At 47.2% G+C, this 20,870-nt stretch overlaps 1 protein-coding gene across 1 annotated transcript; it reads left to right on the forward strand.

The window, feature by feature from the left end:
* The first annotated feature begins 10,718 nt into the window (after positions 1–10,718).
* LOC128814531 (G-protein coupled receptor 83-like) lies at positions 10,719–15,716 on the forward strand. The gene is made up of 4 exons (XM_053990459.1): positions 10,719–11,123; positions 12,730–12,855; positions 14,448–14,581; positions 15,092–15,716. Exons 1-4 carry the CDS (start codon positions 10,746–10,748, stop codon positions 15,714–15,716), a joined length of 1,263 nt encoding a protein of 420 aa, XP_053846434.1. The 5' UTR covers positions 10,719–10,745.
* Positions 15,717–20,870: the final 5,154 nt, after the last annotated feature.

Consider the following 20,870-nt stretch of genomic DNA (forward strand, 5'->3'; position numbering starts at 1 on the left):
CCAATCAGGTGAAATGTTTTTACTTTAAGACCAATGGAATTAATGTTCACAATGTTCTCTATAAAAGAGAGAGGTGCCTTTGAATAAAGATCATTTTTTACCTTCTAAAGATAGATCCTTTACCTTCCTTACCTTAGACAGATTCTTTACCTTCTAAAGATAGATCTTCATTCCTGTCCCTGCCTCAACAGCGACATTTAGCTACACAGTCATGCTGTTAGGGCTTTCCTGTGGATCCTTCTTCCCAGGCTGCTTTGTGCTGCTTTATTTATCTGCCCTTCTACAACCTCACTGCCTCAGTAGTGCTTCATGACAGCAGCTGCTTTATGGCTTCCATCCCTGCCTACCCACCAGGATTTGTCCCACTGACCACCTCTCCCAGGCTCTCCTGGTGCTGCTCTACACGCTCCATGGAACAGTTCTTTGAGTCACCTGCAGCCTTACTGCTGCTTCTCTCTAAATGGTGAATCTCAGAAAAAACAGCAAATTCGTTTTACAAGCGTGTTGCCATGGCAATGCCACATCTGGATCTTGTGCCTGTTTGTACCTGGACGTGTACAGGTACGTCCTGTAACCGAGAGGCTGGGGTCAGAGAGCAGGTGATGATTTTGATGGAACAGGGCAATGAGTTGTAAAGCACATTCTGAACATGTCCTGCACCTTTCTGGGTCTGTCCTTGTCCTGCCAGCTGACAGTCATGACACAGCTTTCTGTAGGCTAAAGATACATAAATTACTAAACCAAATGGAGGAGTGTCAGTGAATCCCTGGATTTCTTAAGGTGATGGCAAATAAATGTCACAGTGTGGACTGGAAGGGCAACAAATCTTAATTAGATTCATACCTAGCACAACAAATTCCAGACTGCAGGGCACAATCCCACACATGACAGAACTCAGCTGGGCTTCTCTGAGACTCTGGTTTGTTTTGTGTGATAAGAAAGAATCTTTTCAGCAGGTTGTCTACCTGTTCCATTTGACATTTCTATGCCAAACCTCTGTGAAGACAGAAGTAATTTGTTCTGTTCCTGCTGAGTGAGCCCCTCGCTGGCTCCTGGGTGTGTGTCACAGTGATATTGGCTGTGGCAAATGTGATCAGCCCAGACTGTGGGGCACAGCACAGAGAGGGAATGTGAGAATTGATTGAGGGAAATCAGGCTTTGCAGGGAAGGAGGGACCCGAAGGACCTCAGTAAGAAACGTGAATTGCAGTTTGTGTGCGTGGCTGCTGCCCTGGCAGCATCAACCTCCTCTGTTTATCTGGGGTTTGTGGCCGGTTGCCCCAGCCCAGCCCTGTGGATTCCAGGCCTGGGTCACCACCCCCAGCCCTTGCCAATGCACTCTCACACTCCTGTGTGTAAGCTCTGGGAATCTGGCTGCAGAGAAAACAGGAAAAAAGTCATATTGTCCTAGATGCTGATTAGTAACAGATGGAGCAAGGTGGTGGCCAGAGATTCAGGGCTGCTTTTGCCTGCTTTTCTGTGGCAAAAGGACACTACAACAAACAAAACATCCTAAACCAGATGCTTATGCAGAAGTAGTTTCTTTGATTTTTGTTTCACACACATGGGGATGTTTTCAGTGTTCTTGCAAATTTGGCTGGCTGCTTAATGCTTACAACTGCTTCACCCTCCAGCTGCTCAGCAGTGGCTCCACAAGTCCCTGCCCAGCATGGGTCAAAGCAGCACTGTGGATCAGGGGACAGAAAGGCATCCTTTGTGTGCAGGGCTGGTTGTTTTGCTGCAGGTTGACTCATGCAAATGTTCCAGTGATTCAGAAAGAGACAATATTTGGTTATGGAGACGTGCTGTGCTGGGTCTGAGGTTCGGCAATTCAGGTGCTGTTGTTGATAATTGAACCTTTGTAATTAATAGCCACTTCCACTCAGGGCTCTCAAGGTTTTTGAGTGTTATCCTGTTAAGTTGGCAGCAGAAGTGGTTTGTAAGACTGCCAGGCACAAAATCCTCTGCTCAGCATGGGAAAAGTTTGGATAGAATTCAGGGCCACTTTGCTTCAGATGGACTATAATTAAAATTTCATAATGCCTTCTGAAGGTGAGATTTCTGTGCAAATCAGGTACACAGGTTCATAAAACCTTTTTGGCCAGTGTTAGAGGTGCTGAAAAGAGACAGCCTGTTCCCAAACAGCTTATTATTTTTGAACTTTCATGGGGCTAAGTTCTGGGAAATTTTAGGAAAACACAAACAATAAGAATACCATTCATTTCAAAGGGATCAGGATTAGAGCTAAAGACAGGAATAGCTGTGTAAACTTCTAAGCTACTTTCATAAAATTAAGTGCATTTCTCTGAGTTTTGGGTCAGTCCTCAGCACCTTTGGAGCTGCTGGGATGTCAGGGTTTTTTATCCCTTGTTTCTTTTTTTCCTCCTGTATTTCTGCCTTGTTACGCAATGTACCCATTCCAGAGTGATGTGTAATCACCCAAACCAAATCATTAAGAAGTGATTGGAGAGAAACACTTCTAAATTAGATTATTTGGCTCCCAAATTGCATCTTCCCCCTCCTCCCCCACAACTGATTTCAGGACAGATGCAATTGCAGCCATGACCTATTGCTGACCAGAGGAGATGTAAGCCCTCAGAGCAGCTGCCTGTGTTTGATTAATGCCCAACTCTGTCCAGCCTAAGGAGAAGGACCTTAATTTAAGTAAACAGCAGCAGAAAATTAAAAAAATGTAGGAATTTGTAGTCTGTGTTGAAAACCTCTCACACAGGAAACCTCTCACGGACTTTTGTATTTATTTTCAAATGCTGACTGTTAGAAAAGAGGTAATACAGTCTCAAACTTTATTTCTTTCTCTTTTTCAGTTACCTCCTTTCAGGCATTTCTTCCAAGCTGAGAGCCCAGATACAATGGTATTCTCTAAAGGGAAAATAGATGATGACTGCAGCCCTGGTGGCATTGTTCCTCCTTGAGATTTGGCAGTATTAAAGAAATGAATGACATTACCTTAAAAAATACGTTCTGGAAGCAGGTGAGGTCTCATCAGGCTGATTCATCAAGCAAAGCCTTTAGGGTAGTTTGACTCAGACACTTTTTTCTTTCCCTAGCACATACTTCCCTACACCAAAGAACTCCTGTTCTTGGTGATTCAGTGCTTTGGAATGGCTTTATCTGTCCTTCAGAACATTTTTTTCTATTTTTCCTTTATTGTTACTTCCAGGAGAGTGAATGGTTCAGCACTTGCAGTGGGTCTGGCTGAGCTGTGTTCCTTCTGCTCAACAGGGAACACATTAAGATGTTCTTGTCTCTTGCTTATTTTAGCTGGGTGAGGTTGACCTTTTTTTTTTTTTTTTTCCCCACACTCACTCCTGTCACTCATGTTGCAGAGAAATAAAGAAGAACAAAGGCTGTCTCATTACACTTTCACTTCCAAGTTATTCTTCAGGAATGTGTTTGTGTTTCTGCAATATGGACTGTTGTGTGCTGGGGAGAAAACAAGACCAAATAATTTCTATTCTGCTGATCACTGGCAATTTACAATATGGACAAGAACATTAAAATACCAGTAACTTGGAGTTTAAAAAGGTTCAGGAAAGGTTTTAAAGGAGAAAGTGATTTACTGGAGAAGAATTTGAGACTGATGGGGTGCTGGTGTTGGGACTGCAGAGGTGCCTGGTGCTGTCACAGACCTGAGGGTCAGCAGAGCAGTGCTGGGGGCCATGCTGGGGGCAGCAGCAGGGAGGACAGGTGCTGGCCATGTGCTCAGGCTGAGCTGCAGGAGGGGTCAGTGCACCCCATTCCTTGCAAGTATCCTGGTGGCCACAGCTCCCAGATGCCCAGGTGGGGAGTGGGAGTTCAGGCTGTGGTGTCCCACACTCCCCTGGCTGCCCTGGGCAGGTGATGGGCAGAGAGCAGGGTTCAACCTGTCTTAAAAATACTGTCTTAAAAATACTACTACACAGTAATTTTTATAAACACCTCCTGTAATCCCCCACACCTTTGCCAAGTCACCTCATCAAATTACTGGTGGTACTTTGAAAAAAGTGCAGTCCCCCCCGACAGGGGGCTGCACCAGGCCAGTGGATAGTGCCACAGCCCTGAATCCTGGTGCCAGCATCAGACCTCTACAGTAGAAGACACACTGAGGCCAGAAGCCTCAGACTGAAAAGAAAAATGGCTACTTTCAAAGGATTTTGTGTTTTTTCTAATATCTCTTCATCTTTAAGACCAGCTCAAACAAACATCTCTTCCTGGACACACGTTCAGCTTCTTTTCTTCCCAGCTTTCTTTCAGATCCAAGTGTTACACGGAGTCCCTCGAGACCAAGCTGCTGCCACCTGCACTGTGGGTCCCACTCACTCTGGGATGGAGCTGCCTGGTGGGAGCTGTGGGACCACCTGGTGCCACAGAGGGAGTGTTATGGGTGGTTTCTGGCACCTGTCCCCAGCTTCTGCTCTCAGCTGGGAGGAACTGCTCTGAGACCACCTCCTGCTACATTACCCAAAGCCAAACCCAAGGAGCAGCAGTCTGGGCTCTGATTTTTGCTCCTCCCAAGGCTGTTTCCCTGAACTCACTGCTGATACCACCCACCTGGCTTCCCCCAGCTCCAGGAAACCAGTAAAGAGAAGAAGGGCTGGGAGAGAGGGTAGCAGCTGTGTAATTTTACATAACAGCACAATCTTGGGAGGTTTCAGCTAATTGTACCATAATAGCAGCTGGTTTTGTGCCTGGTGGAGCTGCAGTTGGTCTGTGCTCAGACATGGGCCAGTGAGAGGAAGGAGCTGGTAGGGCCATCACCCTTCCCTCGGGGCAGCAGTGGAGCTGTGCATCTCACTTTGAGTCCTGCAGTTGGTTTCCATCTCTGTGCAGAGGCGCTGAGGCACGGGGTGGTGGGGTTTAGCTGGGAAATGGTCAAAACTCCTCTAACACTAGCTCTGCCCCTGCTGCACTTAGCTGACATCCTGCCAAGCTTTCCCCCAGCTACAGCCCTTGTTTGGAACTCACTTCTGAGCGCTGACATCACTCCTGCAGCTTGCCAAGGAGCCTTTTGGAGCCCAGAGAGTCAGGAGGGCTCTCAGGAGGGATGCCAATGTGTCGGTGTGCCAGGGAGAGGTTTGTCTTTGGGGTGTGTGGTGCCTTTGTCTCTGAAATTTCAAATGTTGAAAAGAGATTTGGGCATCCACAGATCATCTGGAACGTGGCATCTGGAATCTAAAGGAAAAAGTACATGTCATTTTTTTTTTTTCCCTTGCAAGCCAGGAATTGTAGTGAGTGCAGCTGGGGCTGTGAGGAGAGAAAACAAAGCAGTGGCTAATTCTGCTTTTCCTGGAGCAGTCAGATAAAGGGCAGTTGAAAAGAGAGAAGGGAATGAATGCAAAATATGTTTTTCATACTAGGAATGCAAACTAACCCAAGCTGGAATCATCATCAGTGTTTTCAAAACTTAGCCCCTGAAATATCTGAAAAAATGAAAAAGAAAAAAACAAAATCCAAGAATGAATAAGAGGCACTGAAAAAGGCTGTGAATGCTTTAAGAGCAAAAGAATCCCAGTGGGAGATGCCCAGACTGTCAAGGATGTGAATGGCACTGTGGAGTAGACAGGTGCTGGCAGGTGGGGGTGAGGAGTGATCTTTTGGCTGAGCTGCTTCCAGAGCCGACCTCCCCACACCTGAGACGAGGCCATTTTCTGCTTCTCACTGTCAATCGACCACCACTGCCCTCCCTGAGGGATCCCTGCACAGGGCCACGTCCCCTGGAGGCATTTGCCTCCTCCAGCTCTGTACCAAGACCCCAAACTCAGCACCTGAACTCTGGGTTGAGAGACTGAAGTTGGAAATTTTAGTATTTTAGAGAAGTGTTTGCTTCTGAAGTATAGCAAAGTATTTTTATTTTTAATTGAATGTCCACAGCTAAAAATTCAGATTGTTGGTGATGGCATTTATGTCCTGGCTTTCATTCAGATTTTCAGTGAAAAAACAGCATTTTCAGAATACAACCTGCAGAACACCACCTATTCTCCAGTCACTCTCTGAAAAAGAAAGCTGCTGCTCATGGGTGGGTTTTGGGACTGTATGTTCAGGGCTCTTGGCATCCCTGTCTTCAGAAATGTTTCCTTTCAAATCATACTTAATCTCCTGCATCACTTTTTCAAGGGCCCTGGCTCTTGATTCTTGTCTGAACATTTGTAGCTGCTAGCAAAGTCAGACTTGGGCTTTTTTTTTTTTTTTTTTTTTTTTTAGTTATTTTTTGAAGCTTCAAAGTAGTTTTCCTTCCAGAGGAGTTCCCTTCAAATTAAGGAAAAAAAGGTTTGACAGAGGCTTCCAGAGCAACTCCCCACCCTTTGCCAGTGTCAGCTGGCTCTGGAACAACTCATCTGGCTTTTTCTCCTGGTATTGAATCCTCTAGAAAGCAAAAAACCCCCAGCATTGCCTGAACCTGGCAGTGCTCACTTCTGTCTCCTGAGGGACCATGAGTGACAGCTGCCATGCCAGCTCCCCTGCATGACCTGTCTCTGTATCTGCTGAGCCTTCTTTGCCAAGAGCCAATCTTCTGCATTAATGCATGTCCAATTCCATGTCCTGAGCTGACAGAGACTCCCTTGGCTTTACTTCCCAGCCATTTGATAGTCACAAGGAATAGCTTGAAGTTTTAGAATAGAACTTTGTCCTTTCAGCTGAGAGCAACATCCTCTACCCTCTGCTGTGTGTGCTGCAGCTGGTCCTCTCTGTGTCTCTGGCACATGGAATTAGAAATAATTGCAGCTACAGTAGAGAAGTCATGGTAAGCCTGTCAGGTACCTTGCATTGAGCAAGAGCTGGCTCTGGATCTGGCTCTGGGGAGTTCTTCCTCACCAGCTGAGGGACTCTCAGCTAACCCAGGCTGCTCTCTAGGAAAGGATGTGCTCCATTACAGTTCAGCAGTTGGCTCCAAGGCCGTGCAGCTCCTCCCCAGTGTTCCAGTTCACTGTGAATAATTTAGATGTCAGGCTTCACTGCAGAAAGGCTGGTCTTGCGTATTTGAAGTTCTTTCCAGCTCCTAAGTCAAGCATCAGCACCCTGGTACCCCACACATGTCCTCCATTGTTTGTTCCTTCTGTCTGCGGCATGAGAATCCAATTACACTGCCTCCAAGGAAGCTCTGAGAAGAAAAGCTCAAATACTCTTTCAAGGGGATGTAATTCAGTATCTGGCAGAGACAGTTTGTGCCTAGTGCGTTCCTTCTGCATTTTTCCCCACAAAGAGGGATTTTTCTCAGGGAAAAAACAAAAACCATTGAAACTGGTAAATGTACCACATTAAGAGTGGTAAATGTTATGATTCTGCCCAAAAGTCTGCCCTCAGTAAGTGAAAATATTTAGTAAGAGCTGGATTATAGCTGCAATGGCTCTCATATGTCATGATGTGAGTGGGATGGAGAAGCACACAGGTGATCCTCGTGTTGCTGTGAGCTGAGCAGATCTTTCCCTCCCCAGGAGCCAAACCTTGGCTCACCTGCACAGAAAGGCATCGTGTATACTGTGGTCTTGAATGGTTAACACCTGTCTGAATTACAGAACTGCTTTATTGAATGTATTACTGGGCTGTTCACTCTCTTATCGCTGAATGTGGGTTATTTATTATGATCAAGTCCATGAGGTATCCTGGAAAACTCCTGTGCCTGTTCGTCCCACATTTTCCGAGTCACAAAAGCAGGACTAATCATTGCAAATGAAGAAGAATACAGTGTCCCAAGTGCATTAAAGCAAATATGAAAAAAGAAAATGTTGCAGATTCATGACATATGAGGAATGTCCAGACCCTTATTTCTAACACACCTTTTGAGTGAAATAAAACTTCAGGGGTTGTTCTATAGCTCTTGTTGTTTCTGTTATTTATCAAACTTTTATTTAATGTAGAAAAGAGTAAACTATGAAACTCTCTAGGGCAGAGAAATCTTGCAAGAAGCTGCATGGTGCAACAAACACGTTGAATTGAATTTTTCTCATTTGGACTCGACAATTTCAGCTGTTGAATTTTCTCCCTTTGGACAAGGCTCAGGCACTGAAACATCCTGTCTGCTTCCAGCTGCCTTCAGCTCTGAATGGCAAAGCAGAGACATTTTCGTTTTCAATCCAGAAATCTGACTATTGCACCAGCAGACCTTGGTTTAGGCTTTTCCAGGATCCCTGCTCCCTGCTTCCTGTGGCTCAGCTCCCAGCTGGTAGGAGAGGGGATTCTCTCAGAGGCTGGACACTCCTGGTGGGTGCTCTGGGCATCAGCTCTGTGTGTCCTGAGAGCAGACCCAAAGTGGAGCAGCACTTCATCTCCAGCAGCTCTCACCTCCTTTCCTGCTGACATGGGAAGCCCACACTCAGCATCAGCAGTGGAGCTCGGGGAAGGATGGATGGAGAAGACCAAGGCAAGGAACCAAAAAATCCACAGTTGGAGCACGATGGGAATACCTGCATTAGGAAATGTTTTAACGCAGTGGTCTCGGGTTTGCAGGATTTCTCATCTGCCCTCTTGTGAAGTCTTTACATACCTCATAAATATGAAATATAACAATCTGCAGGGACCTGTGGGGACAATTTTATTCAGTTTTTGAGCTCAATACTCCAGTCATGAATGCATTTTCTGTACATCTTCATGGGAGCAGACAGGGACAAGCATTTGAATGCGTGTTTCCACTGAGCCTATAGTAAGAGCCTGCGGAGAAAATCTCCATTGCTATTATGATTTGCCTCATCATTAAATTTTGTCCAGTAGTGGAGATGAATCATTAGTCGTTAGAACTCATTTCCTTAAAATTAGCTTAAATTCAGGTGCAAGTGCAAGCAGCCTCGACCCTGGATGCTTTCACATGCTGTACAGTGAGTGTGACTGCTGAATTACCTCACTTCTCTCTGTCAGGCAGGAAAAAGTCCCTGGAGGGAAGTACAGGAAAGATTCCATGAACCCCCCCAAGCACAGGGACTTGTTCCCAACAGCCCCCTTGGCCTCCATGAGCAAAGGCAATGAAACATGGTAATGACCTGTGAAAATGCTTGAAATCTGGTGTTTTCATATTCCCAAGGATCTGAATTTTTATAGTATAGCTCTGATTTCTCTGGCCCTCATCAACATTGATCTGCTGATGAGATTACATTAGATCACATTAGGTCTGTTCAGAAGATGGATATGCATCTCAACTGACATTTCAGCAATCTGACATTTATTTTCAAAAGAGCACTAACAAGTAGAATGCTAAATAATCTCACAAAAATGAAAATTTCCAATAATTTGTGTTTCAAGTAGTGTCAACATGTGAAAGACAAAAATCTACAGAAACAAAGGGTGGCACAATTCACCTGGACTGCTTGGCAAAAGTACATTTCTCCCTTGCTTTGTCTGTCTGACTGAGAGGAGCTAGCACCAATGCATGATGAACCCCAAAGCCTGCTTTGAGCAGCTCAGAATGTTTGCAAGTGAATAATAACTGCAGCAAACCAGCATGGGATTGCCGAAGTGTTTGCACCTGCAAGAGGATAAATCTATTCTGCAGGAATATGGGATGAGAGCCACCCACCTCTGGCAGCTGGGACATCTCACTGCTGTTGGGTTCGTGCGTGTACAGCCAGGGCTGCTCTGCCCCCTCACCCTCCTGATGCACAGCAGGGAAATGGCAGGGACCATGGCAAAGGGGCCTGGCAGCAAAGGAGCCCAGGGATGGAGCCCTGTGTGCTCCTGCAGCCCCTGCCAGGCTGCTGCACAGATGCCAGCAGGTGCCTGAATGCCCCGGGGCTCAGCGCAGACCCCAGCCCAGCCGGGATGCAGAGAGTGCAGCTGGCCATCCTGGGTGCCCCCTGTGCATGCTGGGCTGCTGCTCTTATTGTCAGATTGCATTTCACTTTTCACTCTACCCTCTGCACCACATGAGAGCAGGAAGGGGCTGGGGCCAAGCACAAGGCCCTCAGATGTTCTCTGCTAAAACTCTGGGATGAAGAGAGGTGCCACAAAGTAGTGAAGATGCTTCACCCCCATGTAGCTGTTGTGCTGGGTGTCCAGAGAAGAGCAGAGAGCAGATGGGGAGATCATATCACATCCACCCTCCATCTGTGTTTTGCTGCTCTCTGGATCTGCACATGTCAGGCTGTGCTGTTGCCCACGTGTGGGTTGTGATACACCTCAGGAAAAACTGGGAAGAGATCTGCCATTGGCTCCTTCCTGTGCAGTGTGTCATCTGGCAGCTGTGTATATCACAGGGAACACAGGGACCATTCTGCTGCTGAGCAAAGCTGCTTCACTGAGTAGTCAGAGATACTTGGAGGGGGGAAAGCAAAGCGAAAGACAGCTCTTGTTTTTTTTTGTTTTTTTTTTTTTTTTTCTTTCAAGCTCTGAAAACTCTTGGGAAACAAAAACCTGATGGATTAAGGACTGTGTGGAGAACCAGTAAAGCAGATTTCCAAGGATAAATTGCAGATTGAAGAAGAACAGTGCCCAAAAGGAATTATTCACTAAGATTTCTTCCTTGGTGCAGAGAAAGTGTTTGGGGATCTCTGATATTTCAGTCTCTGAATCAGCTTCTCTGTGGGGGATATATGTGACTTTAAGAAGGACAGCTGTCAGGGAGCCTCTGAGGTGAAGCTGATGTGTCCCCAGCACAGGCAGAAGGACTCATTTATCAACTCTTTTCTCTAGTTTGCAACCATGGGGCAGATTTTTAAAAGACAAATGTGTGTGTTCCCTCCTGCAACCACTGGCTTTAGCAGCTGAGCTGGCAGAAGGCGCTGACGAGTGTGGCTGGACCAGGGCTCTGCTGCCCCAGCCATGAGACAGCACACCTGGTTCCCCTTGCAGTACATGCCCAAGCCCTTCTGGAGAGCGGAGAACCACAACACGACCAGCTTCTTCTCTGCACTCTACGGCTTCCCTAACCAGTCCTTCTTCCACAGTGACTTGAACCTGGAGGACCTGGGGGACTTTGCTAGCGGAGCCAAGTATGAGGGCGAGTCCCAGAGCCGGACGGTGAAGGCGCTGCTGATTGTCGCCTACTCTGTGATCATCTGCATCTCTCTCTTCGGCAACATCCTGGTGTGCCACGTGGTCATCAAGAACAAGAGGATGCACTCTGCCACCAACCTGTTCATCGTAAATCTGGCCGTTGCTGATGTGATGATCACCACCCTGAACACCCCCTTCACACTGGTGAGCCCCGTGCAGCCCTGCCTGCCGGTGTCTGTGTGTGCCTGTCAGCTGTGTGCACTAGGATTGAAGGGCTGGGACCATGCTGGTATCCAGACTTACTTTTGCCCCCCTTTCCCTTTTGCCTTCTGGAGAGGGTGCAGTCATGGCCCCCTCATAAACACCCCCTGAGCAAGTGGAGCTGGGGGCTCACGCCCCCACCCCGCAGTCTCTGCAGGGATCACTCTGCTGCAGCTTTCCCCCTCTGCCTGGGCAAGGCACAGATCTGGGAGTCCTTTTTGCCTGTAGATGGGGAAGGAAGTGGGGACAAGTTTGACACGAGAAAATCCAACTAATGGCTGGTTTCCTATGGAAACAACATGAACCAGGTCAGTCTGTGCAACATCTCAGGGAAGTGCTCAGGCTGCACTGAAGAGTGTTGGTGGCATGTCCCTCCCTCAGCCACTACAGATGATGCTTCCTGGGGCTAGTAGTCCTTTTTTTTATTTTCAGTGACTAAAAAATATATGATATAAAAGAATATTAAATTAATGACGTGGGGAAAATTAAAGATTAATTTCTTGCCCCACTGTCACAGACTATACATGCCGTGTACACAGGACTCTGCTCCTGGATTTGACCCAGCACTCCTGTTCAAAGTCCTGCTTCATCCCTGTCCAGAGCACTCTTCAGCCTTCCAAAAGCAGGTCTTGAATTAGCTATTGGAATTCACCCTTTCTTAAACTAATACTGTTTTTTTAGTGGGACTTCCCTGCCTTGCTCTGATGGGATTTGCATCCTGTAATTTGTTCAGGGAGAGCCTGGTGCCCCCGTGTGTGCTCACACACAAACAACCACACACTAGGCACGTGTAATTAAATTTCTATCAGCTCTCTCAGGAATGAGCTTTACACCAGCTCCAGAGATCCAACACACTGCTCTAGTTCAGTGACAGTCAGTGCTGCAAGAGTCACCCCTACAGGGAAATTAATTAGACTAATTGAAAACAGATTAGCTAGTCTTGACTAATTTTCTGTGGACAGATGCTTTGTAGTAAATGTACTTTACCTCAAATTAGCTTAATCTGCAGCAAAATGAGTGACATTAAATTGTAATTAATATTACACAGTCGGGAATAACAAGGGAATGAGGCAATTTGGCACATTCTCCTCTGCAGAAAAGCCATCATCATTAAGACCTCTCTGGGAACAGGTGAGATGGATTCAATGGATTTCTCTCACTAAGTTTGGAGACCATGCAGCTTTCAGCATGCACATGTCCAAAGGTTTTCTGGGAGGCACCTAGTGTGCCCTGCAGAGTCCTGTTGAGGAGCAGAGCTAAGATTTCTTTATGTGTTCCAGAAGGGCCATGGTAAATGTACAAGTGTACACATGTACACAACATACACAGAGCACTGCTCAAGCCATTGGTTTGCACAGTGCAGTAAATCTCACCTCACTTTGAGACCCTCTTGCACAGTCACTGTTTCCCTAGGAAAAACTGAGGATAAAGCACCTCCAAAGCCTCAGGAAACTGTATTAAAGCATTTATTCCACACTGGGCACCTGGGAAGCCAATTTGCCTCTTTTCAGGTACTGCTCCTCTTAATCCGATGTTGTCTGTTCTTCAGGTGAGGTTTGTGAGCAGCACCTGGGTTTTTGGAAAGCTGATGTGTCACATCAGCCGCTTTGTTCAGTACTGCTCTGTCCACGTGTCTGTGCTGACCCTCGCTGCCATTGCACTGGACCGGCACCAGGTATGTTGAAGACACCGTCCCTGTGTTTGCTAGAAAATAATGTGCTAAACACACAGTTGTTTCCTCCTCAAATCCCAGTGCCTGGAAACCTGCACTGTCTTGAGACTCAGGCAACAGAGGGGAGAACTCCAGCTTTCATGGCAGTGGACAAAACACCCATGTTTTTTACAGTGAGGGTGATGAAATACTGCAACAGGCTGTCCAGAGAGGTTGTGGTTAGTGGGAATCTCTGTCCTTGGAGATACTGAAAACCTCAGATCAGTGCCAGACAGCCTGATCCAGCCCTGCTCTGCCTGGGCCATTGGGCTCGTGGGCTCCCTGCCCTCCTCAGCCCTGCCTCAGAGCACAGCCCCACCAGCAGGGTGGGGATGAGTGCTGAATTCAAACACCAGCCAGCCCACACGATCTCTCCACACAGATTTATGAGTCTTTCTGTTCTGACACTTGCCCCGTTCCTTGCCTAAGGCTGGAAACATTAAGAACTATATTAACTCATCCAGTCCAAGGTAAGAAATTCTCTCCTCCTCCAGCCCAGATACTTACCAGCCGGGAAAACCTTTCAAGTCAAGCAGTCAGTACAGACTGAAAGGTTTCCTTAAGTGAAACAGAGTTTGTAATTTGTTCTTTAGCTGATCAGTGCTGAGTGCTGGGAGGCCAGATCCAGCAAGGTGAGCTGTCAGGCAGACTGCATTTCTTGCAGTGCTGGAGTCCCTGAAACAGTTGCTAGAGAAAAGCAACTTCACGTGATAAATGCCACGGCTGGATGAACTTCAAAACAAGAACTGGCTCCACCTGGTGTCAGAGAATCACGGGGACTGCCACTTCTGTCCTTTTCACCACCAAGAGTTTGACAGTCTGCCCATTTCATGTGCAATATTACAGCTCCTGAAATCAAAGCGCTTTGACAGTGATTCATTTTAATCAGTAGATTCTGGGTTGATTGCAAGGCATGGCTAGGTATCAAGAAGTGTTTCCTTTAATTAAGGGCAAACAATACACGCCCTTAAATTCAGTGGAGTGGGTTCCTCAGGGCTTTAATGAACTAGTATGGCCCGAGGAGATAAAGTGAGGAGATGTCCTGGACAAAAGAGAAACCAACATTTTCCTCTATAAATATTGCTGAGAAATACCACAGCAGGCAGATACTCTGGGGGAGCTGTACAACTTGATTAAGTAGGTATTTATAATGGGACTAGAAACGACATGCTTAAAATACCGAAGACTTCGTCAGCCAAGAGATCATCTGGATGACATGATAGGTCTATTTTTAATTACTGTTTCATTGCCTAAGGTAATCCTCCACAGTGCATATAGCTCAACAGAGATCTCACTACCGTGGTCTCTGGAGTCCTGCTGATGGGTCACACAGAATGTGCTTCTCTGCTCAGGCTCTGGGCCAGCCAGTAACATCCAATATGTGCACAACTCCGTGCATTTCCCAGCCCTTGTGCTCCCTGAAGTCCTGTAAAGCGAGTCTCTCTGCCTTTTCACACTGAAGAGATGTGGAGCTGCTGCTGCATGTCACATGCAACATGGGGCTTTAAAGAGTGACCAAGACACTGTAAATCCTCAGGAGTGGTTTTTCTCTGCAGGTGATCATGCACCCTCTCAAGCCACGCATGTCCATGGTGAAAGGAGGGATTTGCATCATCATCATCTGGGTTATGGCCAGCTGCTTCTCATTGCCACACGCCATTTATCAGACTCTGACAAGGTTTTATATTGGGTAAGACATTTGCATATTTTTTGTCGTATGACATTTGCAAAGCCCCATGGAAGCCAAGGCCACATTCCTCCATCCATGTTATTGGAGAGAAAGGGTGGTGAAACAGAGAAGTTTTAGTTCCCTTTGCATGGGTGCTGTGTCTGTCACAAAGGGACCATGACAATTGATGGAATTGCTTCCAGGATGGTTCATTAGTTGTTTTGGGCTCAGAGGTTCAACCATGTAATTTGGGGCAGGCACAGGGGAGAGGGCCTCCTCATCAGCAGAGGACACAGATGCCAATATGGATGATTTCTTTCTTTTCCTGGGGATGTGTTTAAGATAACCTTCCTTGGAGCCAAAGGTCAAACCTAGAGTAAAATTTTCCATTGAAAGTGGCACCTGCCCATGACACCAAATGAATTCTGCTACCTGTACCTGTACTGAAACTTGTCTGAATGTCTGAGCTGTTTGTCCTCAGATGTGTGCAGCTGCTAGTGGAATTGAGAGCTCTTTCTCTTTGATCTTCAGAAACAGAACCATCCGAATGGTCTGCCTCCCCAGCTTCCCTCCTCCTGCTGATCTTTTCTGGAAGTACTTGGACCTGACTACGTTTGTTCTCTTGTATGTTCTGCCCTTGCTTGTGATCTCCATCACGTATGCCATAGTGGCCAAAAAGCTCTGGCTGAGGAACGCCATTGGGGACCTCACCATGGAGCAATACTACGCCCATCAGCGGAAGAAGAAGATGACGCTGAAGATGCTGATGGTGGTGGTGGTTGTGTTTGCCGTGTGCTGGTTTCCCCTGAACTGCTACGTGGTGCTCATCTCCTGCAGGGCCATCCACAGCAGCAACGCTCTGTACTTTGCTTTTCACTGGTTCGCCATGAGCAGCACCTGCTACAACCCCTTCATCTACTGCTGGCTGAACGAGAGCTTCCGCGCGGAGCTGCGGTCCCTGCTGTGCGTGTGCCGGCGCAGGAGCACGGCTCAGGGCCACGCTCTGCAGCCCGTCTCCCCCCTGTTCCGGCATGCCAAGGCTGAGAGCTGCCGCTGCAAAAGAAGCAGCGCGTGCCAGAAGGCACAGACACCCTCCCAGAGGAACTCTGCAAGGACGGACATATCCAGCGTGCAGCCGATTGTGGCAGAAAGCTGAACCTTGCATCTGACAGCTGGGCAGCTTCACGTAGGGATTGCAAAATCGTGGGCAAAATGGGTTTGGAAAGGCCTCTGGAGGCCATCAAGTCAACCTTCTGCCCACAGCACGCGAACTTCAGCCTTTGACTGGGTCATTCAGGACCTTGTTCTCTCAGGTATCAAAATTCTCTAGGGATGAATTGCCTGCTTGTGGGATCCAGAATGGGGGGTGTTGAGTAAATTTTTCATTGGAACAGTCAGCAAAAATGAAAAGAATTATTTAACAGCACACAAAGCCTTTCATGATCTAAGCAACCATGGGGAAGCTACACTGGTTATACACACACCAGCTGCCCACTGTGTCTTGATGTAAAAAACTCTTAGGGCTTTAACTTCGTGAATTGACATTTCTTAGGCATAAAATCAAAATTATTTTCACTTTCAATAACATTTTATTTTTTACCAGTCCTCAAGAACTGTGTTCTTTGTGGCTTCCCTGCCAGGCTGGCAGCCCTTCCCCATTGGGTCAGCCTGTCTCCCTGTCCTGTAGTTATCCCGTGGGCGGCAGCAGCAGCAGCCTTTAAGCAGCTATGGAACTGGGGGTTCCGCTTTTGTCTGAGCTGGAACCAGCATTGTGTTGGTTTCATTGCAATGGGACAAACCAGACCTGCAGGTTTTCAACCCAAAAGGCAGGAGATGGAAGAAGTTTAACCTGTAACATGTAAATGGTCATGTATTCCCTGCTCAGTTAAACTGAGCATCTGACAATGTGCCACAGCATTTGCCTCAAGCAGAGATCCTTGTTTTCCAGCTACATCGCTGGTGGCAGGGCACACCAGCAGTGCTGGTCCAGGTCCAAATGATGCCTCTGGAATTCAAGGGATAGCTGGGATTCCTGGGGATGTGTGTGCCTGACAGCTGGCACCAGCAGCTGCTGCTCTGGGGGCTCACAGGGGAGTCAGCCACCACTTTTCAGAGCTGGGTTTGGGTCACTAGAGAGAGATACCCAGTGGGAGCACATGGCCAACTTCAGCCTATGGCTATGAAAAGCCACCAAAGTTGTGTTCTCCTCTTTCTCAGAAAGAATAACCAGTTTCTTTGTGTCCATTCTGCACTGGCTCAGCCCTTGTGTTGGTAAAGGGTTGAGCTTCAAAAGACAGTGAAAAGGAAATGAGCTTCAGTCTTCCCATGCAAAATACTCTAAATTACACCTCTACAGATGGAGCATTTCCACCCAGACTGGCAGCATGTCACAGCTGCAGACCTGCGTGAAAGGCTGCTTCAATTTGGAAATCAAGATGCTTGGATGGGTAAAAAAATATGCGACCTGAGAATGCACTTGTATTTCAAAAAGAAACTGTGAAGGGAAGGAAAAAGTAAGAGTAACACTAATCTTGCTTTTTCCTAAGTTATTGTGGGAAGGAGGAAGACAACTACAGCTGGACAGGGACCTGGCATGGCCTGGGACACTGCAAATCCCAGTGGCATTGACAGCACTAAGGCTTCAGGTCTGTGCTCCCATCTGAGGCACAGTGATCTCTTTTCCTTCACATCTGCAGGAATTACTTTGCAGAGGATATGCTATGGCGAGGAAATGGGATTAGAAACATCTCCTCAGAGAGCAAATACCCAAGGCTCAGGTATCGGCTCTGACCAGGTGAACCTTTGATTTGGTTCCACTGGAGTGGAGCCCTGCCTGGAGCTGGCACCACAGAAGCAGTACCAAAACCTTTAATTCTGTGTTACAAATAAATTACAGCATTAACTAGACATTACTCCTAAGCTGGGTGTTTTACTGCCTGGAAAACTGGGAATCCATGACACTGCAAATGGCATTTCCCTGCTGTTACTATCTGGAGGTTTCCATAAACAAGATGTCTCTTCTTAAAAAAACAAACCAATCGCAAATGCAAATAAACATTGTTACTGTAATTTAGTAAAACTTACTCAAATGCTCTTCTCTTTACATTGGAAAAAATCAATGAGAATAAATAATGCAATTTGCATGTGTATCCCAATCCACTCCCAGAGAACCGTCAAACTCCTTACTCTGGGCTAAATAAATCAGAGTTTGTTCTTGCCCCTCATCCTTCAGCAGGACAGCATGCTGGCTCAGCATCCCTCAGCCTTGTGTGAATAGAAGGATGGTGCAGGCCAAGGTCAAACCCACAGGCTGCCCATCTGACCATGGCAGTAGGCAGACATCATCCCTCGCCTGGCAACAGCTCTCCAAGGGACTCTGCTCCCAGGTGAAAAGCTGACATTGTTTCCTCAGAGCACATCCCATGCTGATTCTTGCACAGCAGCGCTTTCCTCAGTAGGAGTGTGCAGTCTGGCAATGTTGAGCTGCCTTAAAAAACATTGTTTCATCGAGGTGATTGTTTTTGTAAGAGTCTGGCAAACTTCCTCCTGATTACACACAACCTCCCAGCAGATGCTCTTGCTTTAATATGCGCTCTGTTAAAATATCTGTGTGGTTGTAATACAGTAAGATTTGATCCACCTATGTTCTTTGGGGTCTAACAGTCAAATAAAATACTGGTTCAGCACCCTCTCTCTCCTCTGGGTTTTGTGTAACTTTGAGTTATGAAAAGGAGATGATATTCCCTCTTACAAGAGGATTAGCAAAAAAGCATAGACTGCTGCTCATGGCAGACATAAACCAAAACTTTTGTCTCTGTGTGTCTTGACTTCTTTCAGCATGAAAAGCACTTTGCACAAAGAAGTGCTGTGGTTACCCAGGTGAGGAGCCAGCCATGGATGTGCCCCGACTGCAAATGCTGTTTCATTGCCATGTGCTTCCCTGCAGCTCATGCAGTCAATGGCTGGTCCCAGCAGCACTTTTTGCCTGGCACCTCGGCCCAGGCAGGAGCATGGGATACTTTGAGGTCTCCTTGAATTAAATTGTTATTCTCCAATAAACACTTCCATGAAGAGAAGCACAGCCTGATCGATTCCTTGTGCATTTTTCCTTGGTGCTCCTGCTGGAATGCTCAGCCAGGCCCTGGCTCCCTTCCCCTTGCTGGGGAACTTGTGCTCTTCCTCACCTGGCTGCAAGCAAAGAGGGCAGGAGCTGTGCACAGCAAGTCTGCTACAGCTCTGCCAAACATGAAAACTGGTCATCAAAGCCAGATTTGTTTGGAAAGGGCTGCTCAGTAACAAGACGTGTGCTATGACTGTGCCAGACCCAGACTTGCTGGGCAAAGCTGCAAGTAGGGCAGCAAGAGCTCAGGCAGGTAACTGGTCATTGAGGATGATACATCAATTTCCAGCTACAAATCTGCTGAAAACCAGCAATATGCCAAATACAGAGCCCTGCAGCTACATTAAAATAACCCTTGAGCATTAAAGGTGTTAAAATCAGGTGGCTGTACCAAAGGAAGAGAATATTTTACTGCCCTCTCTGAAGAGCTGTTTCTTATCTCTCCTTTTGAAGAAACTTTCTAAGCAGAATAATGAACCTGCAGCTGTGAATCATTTAACCAGCCCTGATGAGCTTTGTGCAGCTCCTTTGTGCAGAGGGCTCACAGGCTTTTTGAGTCACTTCTTAGTGATTAAAATGGAAGATGTTAACTGGATTCATTTCAACATTGCCCAGAGCACTGTGGCACCCTCCAAACCCAGACCAAATGGCTTTAGTTTGAAAAATGGGGAGATGTAGGAATAGGAATGTGTAAGTCAGAGGAATGGGAAAGACATCCCTCCATGGAGGGTTCCTCTTGTTTTGGCTTTAACTGCGGTAAGAAGACACCTGAGGGTTTGCTCATAGGGTGCTCTGCCCCCCAACACACAGTGTTGAACACACCAGAGGGGTCACCTGAACTCATACTCAGCTTGGGATTGCTGCTATTGTCAAAGAGCCCAGTGCTCATTGCACAGGAGTTAAGCTTGCCACTGAAGTAATTATTAGCTAACTGAATAACTATTAAGCTGGTAAAACCAAGTTACTTAGTCTGATACTTTACTGCTACTGTGGACTTTGATCATTAAAAAAAAAAAAAATCCCTGACTCAGGTACAAGAATTGCTTCTTCTTGATGATTTTTCCATACCAGAGAAGTGTTAACTCACACAGTGCAATTGTTTGCACAGAGACTGGTACCTCAGGTGAAGAACAATGGGCCTGGTCTCCTACACATCAAAAGGAGATGTGACTCTTTTTTTCACAGGAGGACGAAATTCAGCTTTCTCAGGTGGAAAATTCTCTTCTGTGGCATCTGCACTGACCCGTAAATGATCCTGAATTCATTTTCATTTTTAATATTCCTCTGTCACTATGCAGACAAGAGTAAGGGGGGTTTGTCTGGATATTCAGCTCACAGAAACCTGGCGTAAACTGTCTCCCAGGATGTGTGTGGGCAAGGGGCTGGGCATGGCTGGCTGCCACAAAGAGATGGGAGAGAGCCTTCAAGCACAGGGACACTGCCGGAGCAGGATGGAGCCCGGAGGGGACTGAGCTGCTGGCAGCTTTTGGGAAGGCTGAGGACCTGGAGGGTGGCACAGGACACAGGTTGTGTTCTGTCCCATCTCTCACCCACTGAATCCAAAGGCCAGGAAAAGCAGAGTATTTTTCAGCTGGAATGTGTCACACTGAGGCCCTGTCATTGCTGAAGGTCTCACGATTCTTTGTAAGATCTACATTGCCAACAGGGCTTTATACAGGTACATTACACACCTGCGCTGGCTCAGCTGTTTCACCTCTGCCTGTCTAAAAATGCAGGGATCGATGTCACCAGTGGTTTCTTTATTCCTGGAGGTTCCAGAATGTGAGGTGTGGAGCCGACTTCTCACAGGAGAAAGTGCCCTCACCTCTGCCCACTCAAACACCGTAACCGGGATGTATCCAGTGGGTTTTCCCCTGCAGAGCCCAGCTCGCTCGGCTGCTCCTGTGCCAAAGGAAGTTTTGAGCGCAACGAGCAGGAAAACACGCACGGGTCTCATGGCCACAGGCGGTCCGGGGAGCCCAGGACTGAGGTGCCGCGATCCAATGACCGGTGCCGACCGAGAGCCACCGGGAAGGGCCACAGCAGCGTCGTTAAATGGAGAAAATGACCCGGGAGAGGGCACGGGGGGAGCGGGAACGGCGGCGGGAGCCGGGAGAGGGCACGGGGGGAGCGGAAACCGATGCGAGAGCCGGGAGAAGGCACGGGGGGAGCGGGAACGGCGGGAGCCGG

The sequence above is a fragment of the Vidua macroura genome, chromosome 14, assembly GCF_024509145.1.
Source record: "Vidua macroura isolate BioBank_ID:100142 chromosome 14, ASM2450914v1, whole genome shotgun sequence".
NCBI classification, from domain to species: Eukaryota; Metazoa; Chordata; class Aves; order Passeriformes; family Viduidae; genus Vidua; species Vidua macroura.

What these genes read in the sequence shown, in the direction of transcription:
- LOC128814531 (XM_053990459.1), top strand. Translation starts at nt 10,746, where the DNA reads ATGAGACAGCACACCTGGTTCCCCTTGCAGTACATGCCCAAGCCCTTC. An exon ending in TGAACACCCCCTTCACACTG is followed by an intron (nt 11,124 to 12,729) that starts GTGAGCCCCGTG and finishes TCTGTTCTTCAG; the next exon opens with GTGAGGTTTGTGAGCAGCAC. An exon ending in CTGACAAGGTTTTATATTGG is followed by an intron (nt 14,582 to 15,091) that starts GTAAGACATTTG and finishes TTTGATCTTCAG; the next exon opens with AAACAGAACCATCCGAATGG.